Source organism: Juglans microcarpa x Juglans regia, chromosome 5D (genome assembly GCF_004785595.1).
Source record: "Juglans microcarpa x Juglans regia isolate MS1-56 chromosome 5D, Jm3101_v1.0, whole genome shotgun sequence".
NCBI lineage: Eukaryota > Viridiplantae > Streptophyta > Magnoliopsida > Fagales > Juglandaceae > Juglans > Juglans microcarpa x Juglans regia.
Genome location: NC_054602.1, coordinates 18,082,900 through 18,104,439, shown reverse-complemented (window position 1 = coordinate 18,104,439; position 21,540 = coordinate 18,082,900). Strand labels below are relative to the sequence as shown.

Here is a 21,540-nt window from a genome sequence, read left to right as displayed (position 1 = left end):
AGGGATTGGAACTTCTAGAGGTCGATTAAAAATTTTGGTTAGGAAATTAAAACTGAAAATTGTTGCTTTAATGGAACCTTTTGCTTCATCGGATAAGGTTCAGGATGTCATTCGGTTTTTACATATGGATAAGGTTATTACTAATGATGGGGAGTCTGGTAAGATTTGGGTGCTTTGGCAAGATGATATTTTAGTTCAGCCGATTCTTTGTAAAGAACAATATATCTTAATTCGTGTTGGGGTTGGTGATAATACTGTCATTTGTTGCTTTGTGTACGCCAAATGTAATATGGTTAATAGGAGAGAAGTGTGGGAGTCCCTTAATGGTCAAATACTAGGAAATGAACCTTGTATTGTTGTAGGGGATTTTAATATTATAAGGGAAGATTCAGAACGTCGAGGTGGTAGATCTCGTCCGAGAATGGCAATGGAGGAATTTAATAATTGGATTGATAATTGTGGTTTAATGGACATGAAATCGTCGGGAAGAAGGTTTTCTTGGTGTAATGGCCAAAGAGGGTTAGCACGTAGTTGGGCAAAATTGGACAGAGGATTATTAAATGCCAGTTGCTTGACCAGATTTCCAAATGTGACTAATTGCTATTTATCGAGATCTACATCAGATCATTCGCCTATGTTTATTCAATTTCAGTCTGATATTTTTTTGTATGGGCCTTCTCCATTTCGGTTTCAACAAATGTGGATTGAGCATCCAGATTTTCATCAATTTGTGAGCAGAATTTGGCAAGAGGGGGTGAGTGGAATGGGACTTCTGAAGTTGGCTTTTAAGCTTAAAAGATTGAGAGGTGCTTTACGTGAATGGAATAAAAGTATATTTGGCAGAACTGAAATTCATATTTAGGGGTTAGAAAATAAAATTGAGGAGCTTGAATCCGATCTTCAACAGCATTGGGACCCGGGGCTTGAACAGGATCTTGTGAGTAAAAATATGGGATTAGCTAGTTGGCGCAGCCGGGAAGAATTTAGATTGGCTCAAATGGCTAAACTTAAATGGCGTGCGGAAGGGGATCAAAATTCATCTTTCTTTCATACGTATTTATCTTATAAAAGGAAAAAAAGAGTCACGGAAATGAGGCTTCATGATGGAACTTATTTGAGATCTCCTGAGGAGATCCATTTAGGTGCAGTCCATTATTTCTCAAACTTTTTACAAGCAGAAAGTCAAGATAGTATACCGGATTTATCACATATTATATCGTCGGTTATCTCATTGGAGGAAAATGAGGCTATTGGTGTAGTTCCTTCGATTAATGAAGTGAAAAATGCTTTGGACTCCATTCCTTCTAATAGTGCGCCAGGGCCGGATGGTTTTGGGTTGGGTTTTTTTAAGAGTGTCTGGGATATTATTAAGGTGGATATGATGGAAGCGGTGGAAGAATTTTTTAGAGGAGGTAAATGGTCGAGATTTTATACGTCTTCATATGTAGTCCTAATCCCTAAGGTAGATAAGCCAACAGGGTTTGAGAAATTTAGACCAATAAGTCTTTGTTCGGTGTTTTATAAAATTTGCTCAAAGATGATTGTCAATCGTTTGGCTATTATGCTTCCAAAAATTATTTCCGTTGAACAAGGTGCGTTTATTCCTAGAAGAAGTATTTTTGAAAACATTAGTCTAACTCAAGAAATGGCCAAGGCATATGATCGTGTTGAGTGGGAGTTCCTCTTGAAGGTGCTCCAAATTTTTGGGTTTTCTCCTACAGTTTGTGGATTAATTAGGGAGTGTATTACTACGCCTTGGTATTCGATTTTAATGAATGGTACAACGAAAGGTTTTTTTAAAGGTGGTAGAGGAGTGAGGCAAGGTGATCCTTTGTTGCCTTATTTGTTTATTATCTTACAAGAGGTCCTTTCTCGACTAATAAAACAAAAGGTGGCAGAAAATAGTTTTGGACACTTCTCTCAACCTAGAGGTACGATTTTATTATCTCATCTAATGTATGCGGATGATGTGGTCATTTTTACTAATGGTGGTTGTCGATCAATTCGGTGTCTTCTAGATATTTTGAATACTTATGAAAAGTGGTCTGGTCAATTGATTAATAAAGAGAAAACTGCTATGTATTTCTCTAAAACACTTCCGATGGCTAGAAGAAGGAATCTCAAAAGATTGACGGGGTTTTCGGAAGGTCAATTTCCTTTTAAATATTTGGGGGTGCCTATTATTCGGGTAGAATGAAAATTGGCGATTTGGAAGAGTTGGAGAACAAGGTTAAAAAAAAAATTAGTGGCTGGAAAATGAAATTACTTTCAGCAGGGGGTAGAGTGATTCTATTGAGGCATGTTCTGGCTAGTATGGCTTTACATCAATTAGCAGTTTTAAAGGTTCCAAAGTTAGTTATTTCTTCATTAAATCGGTTAATGAGCTCTTTTTTTTGGGGAGAAAGGGATGGAAAGGGTAAGAAAAAATGGGTTGATTGGAGGTCTATTTGTAAACCAATAGAAGAAGGAGGTTTGGGTATTAGATTGTTTGATGATATGCAAAAGGCCCTTCATTTAAAACTTGCCCGGAAGTTGTTGAATGAGGATCCTCTTTGGACAAATTTTTTTCGTTCGAAATATGTGGAGAACAAACCTTTGTTGCTGCTGGATGCTCAAAAGGGCACAAGTTTTTGGCGGATGATTGTTAGAAGTATTCCCACAGTTTTGAGTAATTCGAAATGGAAAATTCGAGAAGGTAATGTATTTTTTTGGTATGATAATTGGCTGGAGCAGGGTCCTCTTGCAGAAAATTGTTTTGTGAGTGAACAGCCTCTTTTGAAGATTAAAGATTGTAATTTGGATAGAGGATGGGATATGGTTCGGTTAGAGAGGCTTGTGGGGACTGAGAATACAGAGAGGGTTCTAGAGGTTATTGCTAATTGTAAGGAAGGAAGGGATTTGCTAATCTGGGCTAATAGTGAAAATGGTAAGTTTTCAACAAAATCAGCTTGGGAATGTGTTCGTGTTAGAGGACAGAATTTAGAGGGGCATAAATGGATTTGGAATAACATTCTTCCAAAAAAAATTTCTGTTCTAATGTGGAAGGCTTGGCATGGAGCTTTAGCAGTGGATGATAAAGTTCGGAGAATTGGTATCCCTTTAGTCTCGAGATGCAATTACTGTATTCAAAGAAAATATGAAGACTTAAATCATGTTTTATTTGCTGGTGAAGTGGCTGCTGAAGTCTGGAAAAAAATTGGAGTTTTGCTTGGTCTTCCAATTGGAAGAAATTGGTATGAAACCTGTCTTAATTGGTTTCGGAGGGCTTCAAATGCCTCTCAAGCTGGTGTCATATTGGGTGTATTACCTACAGTTATTTCGTGGAGGCTATGGAATAGGAGATGTAAGGCACGTATGGAAGGGAAGATGGAATCTGGTCAAGTTGTGTGGCAATCTATCAAACAATGGGTGGGCGTTATCTGTCAGGGGTTTTCAAAGCCTAAGAAATTCACTCAAACTGACTTTTACATTCTTAATTGTTTCAATATACAGAAAGTTCCAATCAAGCAACAACAGATTAATTACATAGCATGGTCTAAGCCAGCTCAAGGCTGTGTGAAGCTAAATACAGATGGTAGTAGTCTAGGGAATCCAGGTGAGTCAGGGGCAGGAGGTGTGATTCGGGATATGCATGGGAGGTTGCTGTTAGCTTTTGCTAAGAATATCGGGTATGGTAATAGTACTTATGCGGAGTTAAGAGCGCTTTTGGAAGGTGTCAAATATTGTAAGAACATGAATTTCAGTGCAGTTGATATAGAAATGGATTCTAAAGTGATTCTGGCATGGTTAGATAAGAACAGATGCGGTAGCTGGTATTTGGAGGATTTTTGGGAGGAATTGCAACTTCAGCTCATTAATATGGATATTCGGTTTATGCACATTCATAGGGAAGGAAATGTTGTTGCGGACTGGTTAGCTAGAAGGGGAGCAAGTGATGGTGATGTGGAATGGCAGAGTATGGGGGAGGTTTCTCCTCTGTTACGGGGCTTGATTAGAGTTGATAAATGGGGTCTCCCTTCATTAGGCGGAAGAACTAGTTGAGTTAAACTGTGCGTGTTGCCGGTCGCTGCTGGTTTTCGTTCGTGCAAATTTATGTTTCGTGGAGGAGGCGTTCGGGTTTCTGTCTTGTTTTGTATTAATAGGCAGTTTATTTTGAGTAGCAGGTTTTTGGGTTAGATTAGGTTGGGTCTGCTGTTTTAGGTGGTTTTGTAATTTTGATTTTAGGTTTTGGTTTAGATACAAGGGATGTTTGCAATTCCCGAGTATCGGTTTTGTAACCACGGTTTTCCTCCGCCATAAGTGAGGTTTTTTTAATAAAATTGGGACGGGATCACTAATGGACAGGTGGCTTCCGACTCTTCTATAAAAAAAAAAACACGGGTTGTATTTAATTCGATTTGCTTATAAAGTGGATAAATAAATATGAACAGTTCTACCTTTTCATATTTCCGAGTTTGCCCCACTTCATAGTTCTTTCACAATGGGTACGTACATTGACTTATTTAGCTTTTGGGTCAAACTACTTACACCCACAGTCATTTTGGTGCATGCAGCCTTTTATTGGTTTTTTTTTTTTTTTGTTCGTTTTATTTTCTTTTTAAGGTTTATACTTCTATTTATAAGAACTGCATGGTTTAGTAAAACTCTATTTCTTAAGGCTTGCTTCTACAGTATATGTACATACATATATATACATATTATATGTGCCCCTTTCGGTTATAGACTGCATTGAGTTTGTTGAAAATATCACGGGTTAAAATTATAGAAAATGATGCTGTGGCATCTAATTAAGTTAGTTTGCCTGTTCCTACTTCCTAATTCATACAAATTAGGAAGTCCTTAATTGAACTATAAAAATCTCTTAACAATCTCGCGAAATCTCTTACCATATACTGGTTGGACAAGCATATCTGAACTGATTATTGTTCTCTTTCCTATCTTTAATATTGGTCTTTATGTATATGTTTTGCATATTAATATTAGATTCTTGGAAATATATCATAGCATTTTCTTTATGCAGTCTTTTTTATTTCTCACAACAATAAGTGTTTCCTAAACAAATGCTAATGTGTGTATAATTAGGACAATTTAAAGGATGAGGTGACATAGATAGTTGGAGCTTTCCGTGCATGTCTTCTGGAAGATCTTATTAAAGAGGCAGGGGGCCCTTTTGAGGTAATTACTGTAGACATAAAACAACATCAGTTTATATCGCCTACATAAACTGATTATTTTTTAGGAACAATAGGCATTTGTTTGACTCAATTGTTCTATGTTCATCTCGGCCAAGCCTAGTTATTGTATCTTGTGGCTTCTTTTACATGTATACGTTACCTTTATGTAAAAGACTTAGTTTTAAAACTTAGTTTTCTTAATTTCTGGAAAAGTAATTACCGATTACTAATTTGGTCTTACTTTGTATTGCTAAGTTGTAATACACAAGGGGAACACATAAATGCAACGAATGTGTCATAATTATTTCTTCGAATATTGTTTGCGTTTTTGTTAATTGTGGTTTGATTCAAGTTAATACATTTTTTCGTGGTATTATAGTGTGTAAATCTGTTCATGACGATATGTTTCATTGATAGTTTGTATCATTAAGTGCAGTTTCGGTTTGTAAGGTTTTCATGCATGGGTTGTGGCATAATTCTCATATAGTGAAATATGCAAGTTAGATATATCAAATCATATTTTGGGTTTTCTGAAATTGGTCTTGTGATTCTCATATTTTAAGTCCAACACTGTTTAGAGTATAATTACATGTATGTTTGTGAGTCAAGGTAATTTCGGCGGGTCAAAATTAAACTTCTCAAACAATTATAGGTCCAATTGAATTAATTGTTTGAAAATTCCAAGTATTATGGACATATTGCTGTTTTTAGAAGTTTAGTAGTGGATGATGAGTAACAAAAGATGAGTATTATGGCTTCCTAACCTTACTGTAGCATTATTGAAGTCGTGGCCAATTTTATTTCCCTCAATTGCAATCTATACTCTAGCTTCTATCTTACTCTAGATTTTTTTTTTTTCCACTCAAGAATAAAATGCACCATTATAATAATCTTTTTTTTTTTTATTGGTCAAAGTGGTAACTCCAAAATTAGGAAATAGTATGATGTTTTTGCTACCTCTTCCCATTATAGTTCTGATCAAGGCGGGGAAAATGTGTCCATGAAAACACGTTCATTGGATGATTATATCTACAATAATCATTAAACAACAAGTCATTAAACAAGCATCCTGGTCGAGAGCTTTTTCATTCCTTTCCACAACCTCCCTATTTTCGCCCAAGTACTGTGTTCACAAGTGCAGTTCATATGAGCATTACCTAATTCATAGATGGGGTACTTGTTTTTCTTATAAGTAACGATAATATTCAAGCATACTATCTACACGGTTCTATAACCTCCAAGATAGTTCCAACTCTTCTGTTGTTGGACCATCTAGTTAGCATCTTTATATGCACCTTCTTTCTGCCCTATACCAACAATGTTCACATATATGACTATGTTTAACCTTATGACATATTTTCTACATCACTTCACTACTCTTGGCATAAACACAATCAACTATTTACCACTACATTCATCACTCCACAATGATCTTCATGACAACCTCGGTTAGTATCGTTTATGACATTTTCTCTTGTTCTCCACAGGCAAGTAACTTCGACTCCGTTGTACACTTTTCCTCACCAATGCACTTACTCAAATTCTTTACCCGTCCTTCATTAGGCTAAATTGAAGTTACGTATATTGCTAATATGTTGTTTTCAACCTTTTTAGTTGGACAAAAGCTGGATGAACTTGACTGATAGACTTCGTTCGCCTGCATACGCCGAGGGGGTTAACACTTTCCTCACCCTAGCACGAAACCATTCCCTGGGAATTGATCGCATTCAGTGTCCATGCTGTGAATGCCTTAATATGTTCTTCTTGCCTATATTTGAAGTGGAGAGTCACTTGTACATTAAAGGGATCAATCCAAATTATACCCATTGGACATTTCATGGGGAGGAGGAAACACGAAGTTTCAATGACGACGATGATGATAGTGTTGCTGATTATGCTGACGAGTACATTGATGACATGGACCATATGTTAGATGACATCCGATCAGGCACGTTGGTTGATGTTCCCCATGATCATGCCAATCCATTGCCAACTGGTGGATCAATACCAGATCCCTCCCCAAGTTCATCTTTCAACCAGCTACTAGAGGATGCTCGACGTCTACTTTTTCCTGGCTGTACAAAGTTCTCAAAACTATCATTCATTGTGAAGTTGTTACACATTAAGACACTGGGTGGATGATGAATAAAGTCGTTTGATATGCTACTTAACTTGTTGTGGTCTACCTTTCCTGATGCTGAACTTCCACAGTCATATGAGGGGTCAAGGTCATTGGAGCGGAGTCTGGGTTTCAACTATCACAAAATTCATGCATGTCCCAATGACTGCATCTTGTTCTGGAAGGAAAATGCTAATCTTAATGAATGTCCTACCTGTAAGGCTTCAAGGTGGGTGCCTAATACTCACAAGGCACGTCTTATCCCTCAAAAAGTGTTGCGGCATTTTCCTTTGAAGCCAAGATTGCAACGTCTCTTCATGTCTGCAAAGATAGCAGATGATATGAGATGGCATAAAGAACAATGGCTGAGTGATGAGGCTATTATGAGACATCCTGCAGACTCAGAGTCCTGGAAGAGATTTGATGAAGAACATAGTTGGTTCGCTTAGGATGCTCGCAATGTAAGGCTTGGGATGGCAAGTGATTGTTTCAATCCCTTCAACAATATGGCTAAACCGTATAGCATTTGGCCAGTAATCCTAGTCCCGTATAACTTGCCGCCGTGGTTGTGCATGAAAGATCAGTTCTTCATGACATCCCTCATTATTCCTGGGCCAAAATCTGCAGGTAATGACATCGATGTTTACTTGCAACCGTTACTCGATGAACTGATTGAACTTTGGGAACATGGGGTAGCTACGTATAATGCCTCCACAAAGGAAACGTTCATATTGCGTGCTGCTTTAATGTGGACAATCAATGACTTCCCTGCGTACGGGAATCTTTCTGGCTGGTCGACAGAAGGAAAATTGGCATGTCCATCCTGTAATGAGGGCACAGACTCCAATTGGTTGAAGTATGGTAGAAAACATTGTTATATGGGACATCGTCATTTCTTGCCATTAGATCACATGTGGAGAAGGAGAAAACATTTGTTCAATGGTAAAGAAGATCATCGCATACAACCAAGTGTTTTGGAAGGAGCTGATATTTTAGCTCAACTACAGATGCTTGGGATGTTCAATTTGGTAAATCTCGTCGAAAGAGAAAACGCACTTCTGAAGAGTTGAACTGGACAAAGTATAGCATTTTCTTCAAGCTACCGTATTGGGCAACCCTGCGTCTTCGACATAATCTAGATGTTATGCATATTGAGAAGAATATTTCTGATAACATCTTGTGGACTTTAATGAATGTTCCTGGTAAAACTAAGGATAATATCAATTCTCGACGTGACTTGGAGATTTTGGACTACAGAAAAGAATTACACTTGAAGTATGAAGATGAACGTATTACAATGCCACATGCATTGTACACATTACACGGTGATGAAAAGAATAAATTTTGTGCATGGTTGGCTGATGTGAAATTTCCAGATGGATTCGCTTCCAATATCTCGCGTTGTGTTTCTATACGTGATTGCAAAATCTCAGGATTGAAAAGTCATGACTGTCATGTTTTCATGCAAAGACTACTTCCTATTGCTGTTGGGGGGTACTTATGAACTGATATTGCCTTGGCCTTGACCGAATTGAGCACTTTCTTCAAGGAGTTGTGCGCCCAAACCTTAGATGTTAACTGCCTATCCTAGCTCCAAACTGATATCGTCGCAATTCTATGCAAATTGAAGATGATATTTTCCCCTTCTTTTTTTGATGTCATGGTCCACTTAGCTGTCCACTTATCCCGTGAGGCCATACTTGGGGGTCCAGTACAATACAGGTGGATGTATCCATTTGAGAGATATCTCGGCAAGTTCAAGCAGTATGTTAAGAATAAAGTTCGCCCAGAAGGCTTAATAGCCGAAGCCAACATTCACATCGAATGCCTGACTTTTTGCTCAATGTATCTCCAAGATATTGAGACGAAGTTTACTCGAATGGACCGCAACATTGATGGTGGAGAAGCGGAGAATATAGATGGATTCAAGATTTTCAACCAGAAAGTTCGACCCATGGGTATGGCTTTGAACTTGCAATTATCAAATAAACTCCTTATGGAAGCCACCTGGTACGTGCTCAACAATTGCGATGAGATTGGACCCTACCTAAAGTAAGCATCCATTATCTGATCTATGATTAATTATTTTCTTATGGCTTTTTTGGGGACAACCCATTTATGTTGTATGCCTAACACGTAATTTACGTATATTGCTTGGACGATTTTGCATTCTCCAAATGCAGGGAGCACTACGAGAAATGTAATGTGCATGGTCCAAATAATTGTACCTATCGAACACATCAAACTGAGTTTCCAACTTGGTTCAAGCAACGTGTAAGCTATCTTGCTCCCTCCCTAATTAGTTGAACCTGAATCTTTTCGATTAAGTTGAAGAAACTATAAGTGATTACCTTCCAAGAATATTATTGTAGGTTCAGGAGCAGCGTATCACCAACCCACTTGATGTGACCGCTGATCTGTATGCGTTAGCTTATGGTCCTGAACGTTATGTTGCATCCTATGCTGCTTGCATTATAAATAGCAAAAGGTTCCATACGAAACATCGTGAACTTCGGCTGCGTACAAAAAATTCAGGGGTGTTGGTAACTGGTGACGAAAGTACTAATAATGTTGACTTCTACGGTGTTATTAATGATATCATGGAGTTACACTACATGGGGCGGCGTCGAGTGTACTTGTTCATGTGTGACTCGTTTGACTTGGGGGATCCAAGACGTGGGGTACGAGTTGATAACCATATGACCAGTATCAACATGGGCAGGACTTGGTATAAGGATGAACCATTTGTGTTGGCATGTCAGGCGTCCCAGTGTTTTTACATTAGAGATATAAAGGCCCAAGGGAGATGGTTTGTGGTGCAGAATTACACGAATAGGAATGTATATGACATTCCACCAGTGCCGAGGGTGTTAGAAGATATTGATGGCGAATCAAGTGATGATGATATCTATTAAGAAGATGAGCCATCATATACATATGCACCATTGTCGTGTTATGCATGTTCAGTGTCTACTTCACTTAATAGGAATGATATTGAACCTATCCACATTGATGCACGAGAAGTCATTGGTCTGGCTATCGAAGACATCAATTCATCCAACTTCATTGATGATGGCATGGTTGCTTCTGGTTCAGGAGATGCTTATGCCGATGGGGATATTCAGAAAAGGAGGACGTAGCCACAGAAGACAAGTCCGTGTCAGAATAGACAACAGAAGCAATATTATTTTCACTAAAGACACTTAGTTTTTCTTTTTGTAATGGGTTGTGGCCAATAGATAAAGTACGAAGAATTACATGTATGTTCCTTTAAAGTTTGTAATCACAAGATGTTATTAATGTACATTTGGGTCAAGTAATGTATCACTTGTTTTAATAAATAGTTTTTTCAAGTTCTAGATCCCGAATGTGCACTCAACTAATTGAGTATAGATGTAATGATATCTATTTCGAGTCCGACAATTGTCTATGCATTTCTAAGTATAGACTCAAGTAGTGATTGGAAACATTTGCCAAATAGCCTTATAATGTTTTGTTAAAAGTTAGTTTGACAGTTTATCTTGTAACTTGATATTTTATTCTTTGGGATCTCTAAGTTAACTGTAACCACTAAATTGATATTACTGCATCTCAAGTGGGGGTAAAAAGGCACGGTGTCGCATTCAAGTGGGGGCCAAAGTGACACATGAAATAAGAGAGCCCGTCCCTGAGCAAAAAGGATTCACTCACATATCGCATCACGATCAAGGTAGAGATTGCTGTATTGTTGTTCTGTCTATTTCTTATGCAAATAACAACATAACCACCTATGTATTATTATACGTAGTGCATTTTCCTACCTGATTTTAATAATTATAATGACTATGTTTCCCTTGATTCTAGGACTAGTAACCGGGCCTTAAAAAAGTTTGACCATTCCCATCTTCAGTCTGCTGGAAATGAGGAGTATTAATGTTCAAGGTAAATATTTTGACTCAACGTACTTTCTTATAGTACGTTTGTTGGATATTTCCTGCATGCTAGTTCATTGCATCCTTTGTGGCAACACATTTAGCACTAATGGAATGTCATACAAATGCAAGTGATGCAAGGGGAGAAAGTTCCCGAGGAAAAGGTGTTGGACGAGGTATTCGAGCCAGATGATTTGGCCCATACTCATGTAGAGCCCGTCGACCCCGAGGGGCTCGTATAAGTTCATACCATAGCTCAACTTCAGATGCGGATCAGTCAGGCTAGGATGACTCAACGCAGCCTCCTTGTCATCCATGGGAACCTCCATGTCCCATTCCTCAGCCCCCATCCCATGCCCATAGAGAATCCTTACCCGTGAGAGAACCTGAACCGAACAAAGAAGATATCGGTATGGTTGTCATTTGCGTGTTATTTCAATAATTGTTGTTGTTGAACCATATATTTGTAAACACCAAAGATTAAGGATGACCTTCAATAATAGTCAATTTTTCCCATCTTGAAATACAGATGTAGCCGCCCCACAGTGCCTACAGCTACCCAGGAACAACCCAAACGTAGGCGTGGGCCTGCTAAGTGCACTGAGTTCGAGAAGTTGAGAAAGTACGGAAAAATGCCGTTGAAGATTAATGGCGGCGAGTCGGCACCGTGTTGTCAGAACGCATTTATGTTCACGACACGGGTGACGCAAATAGTTAAACAGCACTATGACATGAGTTATGCTAGATGGACCGATGTGCCGCAGGCTTAAAAGGACGAGTTGATTGAACGTGTTCGGGTAAGACAATTGTTATTTCAATTTGAGGGTAAGGAAGTGGGGGTAGAATAAGCACTTCAGTTAATGAAATGTTCATTCCCGTAGGGTGACTTCGTGTTAGATTGGGATCTGGCGAATCATAGATTGACAGTCTTAAAGCAGTTACGTAAGCGGTTCAATTCATTCCATCACGAATTACACAAAAAATATTTCTCATACAAAAGTCACGAAGAAGCATTGTCTTCTGGGAGTAGCATTGTCGACCCAATCATCTGGGATAAGCTATGTGCGAGGTGGGGAAGCGAGGACTTCAAGGTATATATTGGTTATTCAAAATAAAAAATATATATAGTTAATAAGTCAGGATTTTCCTATCTTATGACATAGTTTGTGTTGACTAACATTGGGTTTTAATGGCAGAAAATGTTAAGACAAAATCAGGAGAATAGAAAGAAGCTAACCAATAACCACACAGCAGGCCACAAATCCTTTGTTAGGATATTGGAGGAGAATGTATAATCTTTCATCTGATTTATGCGGTAACTTGCTTGGTCACAACCAATTTTCCGTAGAATCATGTTTTTGATTGATCATAGCTAACTATACAAATTCCACACACTTGTAGAGGGCGACGAATGTGACTTTGGTGGAGTTTTATAAGGAGACTCACTGGTCGAAGAAGAACGGTAAATTTGTCACCTCAGCCACTGAAGACACCTATGTGAGTATGGACTTTATGTTAGGCTATTTGCTGCATAAATAGAAGGTTCAATTACTTTATATTTGAAAGCGATAAATTCATGAGGCATTACAGGACTTAACAATAACAAAATGAAATTTTGCTTGTGCAAAAAAAGATGGTTAGCAAACTGGATGATATAGAGCCTGAACAACGCACCGATAAGGCAGCAGCGAGTGTGTTTAGGGAGATACTTGGGCATAGACCAGGATATGCCCGGGGGCTAGGGGAGATGGTCATCCCAGAGTCGACAAGACAACGGGACCGTGAACGAGAGAAAGAGTACCTTGCCTTGATTGAACAACACAAGAAAGATGCCGACAACTACAAGAAAGACGCTGACAACTACAAGAAAGATGCCTTGAGCTACAAGACGCAGCTTGAGGAAATGAGGGATGAAATGCGCGCACTTCGTGAGAGGCAAATGAAACTGATAACATGTTGAGGGAATTCTTCCAAAATTTCCCGTCTTACCCTGAGGCTCTCCAGTCTCGTGGAGAGACTCAGTGAGCTACCTTCAAAACGCATGGGAAGGGCTTTTTTGTGTATTTTGGGCACTTTTTGGTGGTGGGAGATGGTGGGTGGCCATATATATATATATATATATATATATATATATATATTCACAAATCCACATATTATATATATATATATATATAGTGAAGATTAAGGTTGTCTACTTTTGCATCGTTAGAGTCATTGGGCAGTTGAGGGAATTTTTAGACTTTACTGTGTGGAAGTTTGGGTATATGCTGATGAGTTGTTCCAATTATCTAGAGGGTGTTGGGTAAGGATCTGACATATTGAGGGCTTCGAAGAATTGCAGCACGATGAAAGACAATTCAGTAAATTGAGATTATTGTCAGTGAAAGAGATGAAGGTTTTTAGAAGTTTTGTTTTCCATTGATTCTTTCTCCTAGACTTTTATTTTCTCTTCCTCGATCAATGCATTTGCGGGTGTTTAGCAAATAAGTTTTGATAAATTTGGACGTACTTCAACCCCAGAGCAAACTGAGGTTTGCCAAGCAGCAGGTATGTTCACATGATACTGCTGTTCTCCATGATACTGTTGGAGAACAATTGACTTTCGGATAACACAGTGCAGTTTTTTTTTTTTTTTTGTTTGTTATTTATTCTTTTTCATTTTACATGTCAATATATTTATTGTTTTGGAGATCGGCCCAAACAATGATTCAGGAGCTTTGGATATCCTCCATCTTTCTCCTGTTCAGTCGATCAATCAAGTTTGGATTAGAGTTTTGCAACTATGATTGGTTTTTTGCACAATTTGCCCTGCATTTCTATTAAGTCTGGTAGTTCGTTAAAGAAATAACCATCTTGTTGTGCGTGTATATGCATATATATACACATTCATACTTGGTTACACTGTATACTGTGTTTTTATTGGTTTTGTAAGCTTTTTTAATCAAAAACTCATGATTGTAGGCTACCATTCTCGTCAATATTTGCTGATTTACATCTTATTGACATTTGTAGAGGAATCTGAAACAGATAGTGAATCTTCCCATGGTAAGCCTATATTCTTGCTTTTAGGGCCAAAATCATTTTTTTTCTTTTTAATTTTCTGTCAAACTAACCCAGCCATCATCGATGAAAAAAGAAAAAAGAAAAAGACTTAGAATACCTAACGTAATGTGATACTAATTTAAACATGTGGGTAACATGGTAATAGTTTGTGGATGTAAGGAAGATATGATTAAACTGACTTTACAGAAATAATAATAATAATAATAATTAAAAAAAATGGGGAAAGGCTCCCCGATGGTCAAGGAAGCAAATTCAAGCCATCCCTTAGTCGACTGCTTTTTAATGCTAAAATGATTTTAAATGATTTGAATTGATTTGTAAATAATATTATTTTGTGAGTTTTATTAAAATGCGTTGAAGTGTAAAATGTTGAGATAAATAAAGAAGCCATTTTGAATGCTAAAGTCAACGCTTCCTTGGGTTACTATAAAACAGTAAGGCCATTGTTACCTTTCTCTTCTGTTTAGATTTCCTTTTATGCTAAAGCCGCACTGTTTTAGATCTCCACCGTAGAAGTCTTATGAAAAGTTCTAAGATCAAATGGTATAAAGACTATGTTGAATGGAAAGGAAGCATGAAAATGCATGATGTCATCTCATTAGAATTAGGAGTAGAGTCGGGATTGGTCCCTCAATAAGTTCCATGCAGTATTCAAAGTAAAAAGACCATTCGGAGTATGTTTCCATACTCCAGGGTCGATCTTTTCCTTGTCCCAGCCGGATGGAGAATTTACCTCCTGAAGCAGAGTCAAGTTATTGAGTGCCTGAACCTTTGGGATGCACCATCCAGTGGTTGAGTATAGATCTTTGAACAGTAAGTGGGGAAAAGTGATGACAAAACCCTTATGAACCAAGGATCCATTCCTTGCCCAGTTCCCAAATCAAAGAGAGGATTGAATCCTCTTATTTATGGCATTGACTTTCTTGCTGAATAATGGGAAGAAATTTGCATATAATCTTCCATATTGGTGAAAGCTGGAAGCTATTGACAGTGAGACACTCCACTAATGCTTTTCCATGCACCCAATGTAGGTGCTATAGATCGATGACAACAAGACGCACAATTTCTAGCTTTATCACCTTTTAAGTTGGAATGGAAGAAATTCCTTGGACCACTAAATTGACATGTATACCTTCAAAGACTTACATTAATCTGTTATAGAAAAGTATGGGCTTCTTACGTCCTCCTTATTGACGCAAAATAATCTTATAGAATCCTCCAATCTAGTTTAGTGGGAAGCTGTTTTTGTCTATACATGTTATTTTTTAACGGAAAATAGTTCAAATTTAGTGGCAATTTGTATGCAAATACTTGGAGCAGAGATTTGTCCTAATTCTCTAGATATGAGGCCTGCTCCCTCTATTCGTATTTACAATTAAAATGGTACCATTTTCCTATCACTGATTTTTGTTAAAATTAGTAAGAATCCCGTATGATTTGTAATAGGAACAGAGACTTGTACTACTTGTACTACTTCTCTACAATATGAGTTGCAATACACCATCCCCCCTCGAGGGTTGATTCCAATTGCTAAGCATATTGGATGTATGTATAAAGTGCATGAGCAATTACGTGAAGTAAGCGAGAAGGCTTTCAAGCCTGTGTTGCTTACCATCGGTCCTGCTCTTCCTGTATAATTAAATTTCTTTTTCACCTTTTCTGCTATCTTTTTATTTCCTGATAGTTAAAATTATATGGTGATATGCATAGCCACTGCCTTGGCATTCAGTTCCCAATTTTGAATAATTGCTCTTTCACTTTTTTGGGCTTTACAGGTGATATGTTTACAGAGGAACAGAGAATGAGTTGGTTGAATGAGCAGCTGAGATGCTCTATGGACTGATTCATGCGTGTTATATATTGACAAGCAAAGGAATGGCTGCTATGGTGAGATTTAGTTCTTATGTGTTGTCTATTAGTTGCCTAGTGTTGTTATAATCACCTAGTGTTGCTATTTTTTTTATTTATTATAATTATTGTTTAAAAAAAAACCACAGTACTCTTTCTAGACATTGATGGAGCCTATTTCGAAACCACATTTCCTCACTTCATCTTGATGACATACGGGCACCTCAAGCCTCAAAAGGCATCACAAAGCTATTTTTCATGAGTTTGGATATTTCATAATTAGAAATATTTATTTTGATTGTTAAAATCTCCAATTGGACTGAAATAGCTCCTGTTAAAAGGTATGTAGAGGGTAGCCTTTATTTTGTATGTAAAGTTGCTCATATACATCTTAGAGAAACTGGGCATGTAGTGTTTTTTTCCTTATAATATATAGTTTTTCCCTTGCATATTGTAAGTTTTTTCTTTATAATAGCTGAATGGAGTGTAAAAGGCAAATTTGTTGCATTTCCTCATAAAAAAGGCTAAAGAATATTATAGGCTTTGATATAAGTGGCAAAAGAAGTGGAGGGGAAGTGGGACTGGTGGGTGGTTTGGCATCCGATTCTACTTGGTTGTAGTTTTTTTATAAGACCCAACATGTAAATCTGGGTGAAGGCAATGAAGTGATTGATGGATTACTCATATTGAGGTTTGCTTACATGCTTCCGTCGCTGACATTATGTTGGTTTAAACAAATAGAACGTTTTGTTATATATAACTGCTCTAATGGTGTGTATTGATACATTTTATCTATAACTATCTGATTGGTGTTTGTCCAGATGGAAATATGAAATATCCCACAAGTATAAGGGCATTGATGCAATCTTGTAAGGAGCTGTTCTGCCCACCTCTCATGCCCAGGTGCATATTGTTAGATCTGAGTAGATATAATTTATAAAGATAGAGGAGCAACACAATTGACATATTTGAATGATGTATTCTCAATATTTAGTAGTTAAGTTTTGGGTTTCGATTGGTCCACCCCAGTGTACATTAACTACATTAATGTGAATTCCCCACCTCGATGGATGAATTGAATGTCATTAATTTATTAAATTAGATGGAAATGGTTTGAAAAGGTCGGTCATGGAATCCTACATGTTCTCAAGGCATATATAGTGCAAGTTCAATCTTTTTCCTTTATGTTTCATGTTTCTAAGTATTTAATATCATAAGTATTATGTAGCAATGAAACAATATTATTTTACTTGACAATATTAAGTGCAGTTTATTTTTATCTTATTCCAGGTCAGTCACTAAAACAATATTATTTAAATCATCAGATTTAAATAATATTTGATGATTTAATTAATATTGTTTTAATGACTGACCTGGAATAAGGTAAATATATTGTTAATAAAATAAACTGTATTCCATTAGATGATTCATGCAAATGAAGCCCAGCCAACGTCTCTAGGTGTAGCGGAAAAAAAAATAAAAATCGAAGAATATTTTGCGGCAATTATTGATCGCCGAAAAGAGTGTGCGTGACTGAAGTGTAGTCCGCGGCGATTTAAATAATCGATGCAAAGCGCAATTGCGGCGAGTTTTACGTGCCGGAAAAGTGATCTTACGTGGGGATATTTATAGCGACGACAATATTAATTGTTGCAATTGATTCTTGGCGGCGGCAAGATTATTTTGCAGCGATTACTCATCCGTTGAAAAAACTTCAAATATGACGAATGTGATTATTGTTGAAAATAGGCGAAGATAATTGTGGCGAATAAGTTGATTTTCGCGGCGATCAGGATTCGCGGCAAATAAATAATAGTGGCGATAGTTTAATATCGCTAGTAATAGCATGGATTACTTTCGGCGATTCATTGAGTATTTGCGACGGAAGTAGTCGTTGCTATTAATTTTTTCGACGAATATGTGGGAACTTGATATGTTTATTTGCGGCCTTTTTTTGTTCATTTTGTGGCAACAATTTCTCGCCGCAAAAAGTAATAATTTCCGGCAAGTTTTTAAAATCGACGAAATTGATCTAAAATGGCTTTAAGATTTCATCGAACCTGTAGCGATTTAAAAATCGCCGGAAAGAAGTAAAAGCAGCGATTAAAGTATGTAATTGTGGCGATTTTGAGCACTGGAAAAGGTCTAATTTCTTGTAGTGGATGGAAACAAAACTCAGGTTGCAGAATGCAATGCTCTACCAACCCTTGTACTAATGCTTTGGTCTAAGGATGCCACTATATATTATAAATCGGTTGGTGTGGTAGGGAACCTGGTCCACTCATTCCTACAGGTTAAAAAAGTTCTCCTCGCTAGAGCTTTACAACCTGTTATTAGGTTGTTTAGTTCCTGCTTTCTAGAGATTCAAAGGGATGCAGCTCTGCTACTTGGTCAATTTGCTGGAGCTAATTCTGAAAGCAAGATTGCTTGTGCAAGAGGTTCTTGAGAAGGTGCTATCCGAGCCAATTTGGCCGCATTTCGCTATCGCAAATGTTGGCAGTGGATTCAGCCTGATCAAGGCCTTTCGACTTACAATGAAAATATTGGGGTCTTGTATGCCTTTTATTAGTTCTGCAGCAAATGGAATAATTGGAAGGGATTTTCTAACCAATGGATATAGAGAGGTGAAGTGGATAGATATTGGTGGTTATTACCACGATGAAGATGGCTATATACCCGCAAAAGATTTAAATAATGGTATTGTTTTGAATGTTTGGGTTCTACCGGATTAAAAGTTGATGCAATCCCACTTTTACGATCAGTAAAGGAATCTTGAGTGGCAATGCTTGACCAGTACTTTGTAACGCATATTAAGGATTACACAGCCTCTGTTTTGGGTTGCGAATCCCCTGTTGGGATTATAATATTTGGAGAAAGGCTTGTTGACATGAAACCCATTATTAATGTGTTGCATTATGCTATGCCAATGGAAACTGTCATTATGGGTGATGAGCAAGGCCGTTTTCCATACACTAAGAAAGGGTCGCTCAGAGTGGCATCCCTTCCCCTTCTCTTGGGGTGTTCTCAATTTGTGTTTGATAACAGAGTAAGAATTGATTGTTCTCGATTTGTGTTTGATGTGCATGTTGTGATTTCATTCACTGAATTTTTGTTGCACGATGAGTAAATATTTATTCTCTCTGTAACTATGGATACTTGAGAGGTGTTTGTGTATCTCGGAAATAGGCCGCCAGGGACATCAGAGCACACGGCATGGGTGTTGCACATTGTGGAAACCTTTGGTGCATCACACTCCGACCATGAACAGCGTAGCCTACAGTGCTGCGATCATTGTCTGGGTCACGGTGCTTGCTGCCACTATGTCTGAGTTTTTTTTTTTCCCCCTCAAACAGCCTTATGAAGCAGCCATCCCACTGCCTCAGAGCCGTCGCTAGCTCATTGGACCGCACCCCTTGCCGCACTGCTAAGCTCCACCCCGTGCCGCTGCACTACGCTACACAGCCTGGTAAGCCATGGTGCAGTGCAGAGCATGGTGGGTTGCGCCATGGCTGGTGTGTGCAACTGCATGGGCGTCGCAGCACCCAGCTGGTGTGCCCAAGCTGCACTGCACGCTGCACTCTCATGGGTGTGAGATCACTCTTCCGTCGCACCACAGTGTAGGTGCGCACTACACCGCCAAGGTGCGCCTTACCCATGGTTCGTGCTACACCTTCAAGGTGCGCCGTGCTCCTCTGAGAGCAGCACTACTCGAAATCATGAGTTGCGATGCACCCGTTCGGTGCACTCGGCGCCATGATCATCATTAAGAAAGGTACAGTCCTCTGCTGTGCGCAGAGCAACGCGCACCATCGTGGTGCTGCGAGCTCTGTTGCGGGTATTGAAGTTAGAATAACCTGGCTCTGATACCACGTCTTTGTTGCGTCTCTAGTGTGCGTCTATGCATTCTGTTATTTTCATTCCGTCTGCATGCGTACGAGTCAGTTGCGTCGTCTCCTCCCTTGCTTCAGCCCCTTCCTCTTGCTTCTGCATCATTCTTAATATGGTACCAGAGTAATGACCGAAGATTCTGACACCAACATGACATCCCGATCTCAGAATAACCCACAAAATCCTGCTAGCCCATTCTTTATCCAACCAGGCGAAGGCGCTTCTCCTTCATTAGTCCCTGATTTGCTGACTACCGAAAGCTATGTCACATGGGCGAGAACGATGCGCAATGCTCTCAACATAAAAAACAAGCTTGGATTCATCGATGGAACCATCACCAAGCCACCAAACTCTTCTGATCCTCTCTATGCTCCATGGAAATGCTGCAACGACATGATCATAGCGTGGATTCAACATTCGGCTAGCTCAGACCTTATATCGAGCATTGCACATGCCGATACAGCTGAGAGCGTGTGGAATGATCTTAAGGAGCGTTTCTCCGTACAAAATGCTCCTCGGATTTTTCAACTTGCTAAATCTATCTCATCTTCCACTCAAGACTCTGATTCCATCAGCCAATACCACAACAAACTCAAAACATTTTGGGATGAACTGGAAATTTATGAGCCCATGCCCACCTGCACTTGTGGTGCAGTCAAAACCTTGCTGGACTATACCCACACTCATAAGGTGATGCAATTTCTTATTGGTTTGGATGATTCGTATGAAGAGGTTTGTGCCCAAATTTTACTTCAGGATCCTCTTCCACCTCTCAATCGGGTTCTATCACTTGTCCAACAAGAGGAGAGGCGACGACAACTACACTCTGTCCCAACTCCACTTGCCATGGCCAGCAAGACCTCCGAAATTCGAAACCCACACCGTGAACGTTTGTTCTGTTCTCACTACAATACTCATGGACATTCGTTGGAGCGTTGATTCAAAGCAAATCCACATTTACCAGTCTGCTTCCATTGTCACATACCTGGACACACGCGGGAAAAATGCTACAAGCTGAATGGGTTTCCTCCAGGACACAAGAACAATTCAAAATATAAATCCACTGCTAATCAATCATCTCTTGTGCAGGAAGAAATTAACCATGGTCCATCTCTCACTCCAGAGCAGTACTCGCAACTCATTGCCTTGTTAAATCCTACCCACAACAATGCCAACACACCTGTTGCAAACAACGTCAATGCTACCTCACTTCCCGTGTCTGGTATATCTTCCTCCCTTTATAAACACACACTAGCATGCACCACAACCACTCAAACACCTTGGATGATAGACACCGGTGCCACAAATCACATGATCTGTAGCCCAAAATTTTTCACACATAACATCACTCCAACGTCTCGCATCATCAAGCTGCCCAACAGATCCACTACCACTGCTTCTCATGTTGGTGATGTCCATTTAACGCCCCACTTAATCCTTCGTCATGTTTTATGTGTTCCTAATTTTACCTTCAATTTAATTTCTGCCAAATCCTTAACCCAACATTCTAATTGCTGCCTAATTGTTTTCTCCAATT

At 38.8% G+C, this 21,540-nt stretch overlaps 3 protein-coding genes across 5 annotated transcripts in view; all 3 read left to right on the top strand.

Annotated features, from left to right (window-relative positions):
- The window catches only part of LOC121265755, a 37,859-nt gene extending 19,012 nt beyond the window's left edge, over window positions 1-18,847 (top strand). The window contains exons 3-4 of the mRNA XM_041169431.1: window positions 18,275-18,369; window positions 18,476-18,847. Of these exons, the coding sequence (XP_041025365.1) occupies window positions 18,275-18,369; window positions 18,476-18,847 (467 nt within the window). The remainder of the gene's footprint in view (window positions 1-18,274; window positions 18,370-18,475) is intronic.
- LOC121265543 lies at window positions 9,083-10,235 on the top strand. Its single transcript, XM_041169210.1, has 3 exons — window positions 9,083-9,345; window positions 9,477-9,567; window positions 9,666-10,235. The coding sequence occupies exons 1-3, from the start codon at window positions 9,137-9,139 to the stop codon at window positions 10,206-10,208; spliced, it is 843 nt and encodes a 280-aa protein (XP_041025144.1). The 5' UTR covers window positions 9,083-9,136; the 3' UTR covers window positions 10,209-10,235.
- On the top strand, window positions 11,883-13,287 carry LOC121265544. 3 transcript variants are annotated; one of them, XM_041169212.1, is made up of 5 exons: window positions 11,883-12,001; window positions 12,086-12,273; window positions 12,368-12,487; window positions 12,606-12,701; window positions 12,832-13,287. In XM_041169212.1, the coding sequence occupies exons 3-5, from the start codon at window positions 12,404-12,406 to the stop codon at window positions 13,162-13,164; spliced, it is 513 nt and encodes a 170-aa protein (XP_041025146.1). In that variant the 5' UTR covers window positions 11,883-12,001; window positions 12,086-12,273; window positions 12,368-12,403; the 3' UTR covers window positions 13,165-13,287. The 3 variants fall into 3 exon arrangements, with proteins under 3 accessions (XP_041025146.1, XP_041025147.1, XP_041025145.1); XM_041169213.1 differs by having other exon boundaries at window positions 12,086-12,295; XM_041169211.1 differs by having other exon boundaries at window positions 12,086-12,299; window positions 12,402-12,487.
- Window positions 18,848-21,540: the final 2,693 nt, after the last annotated feature.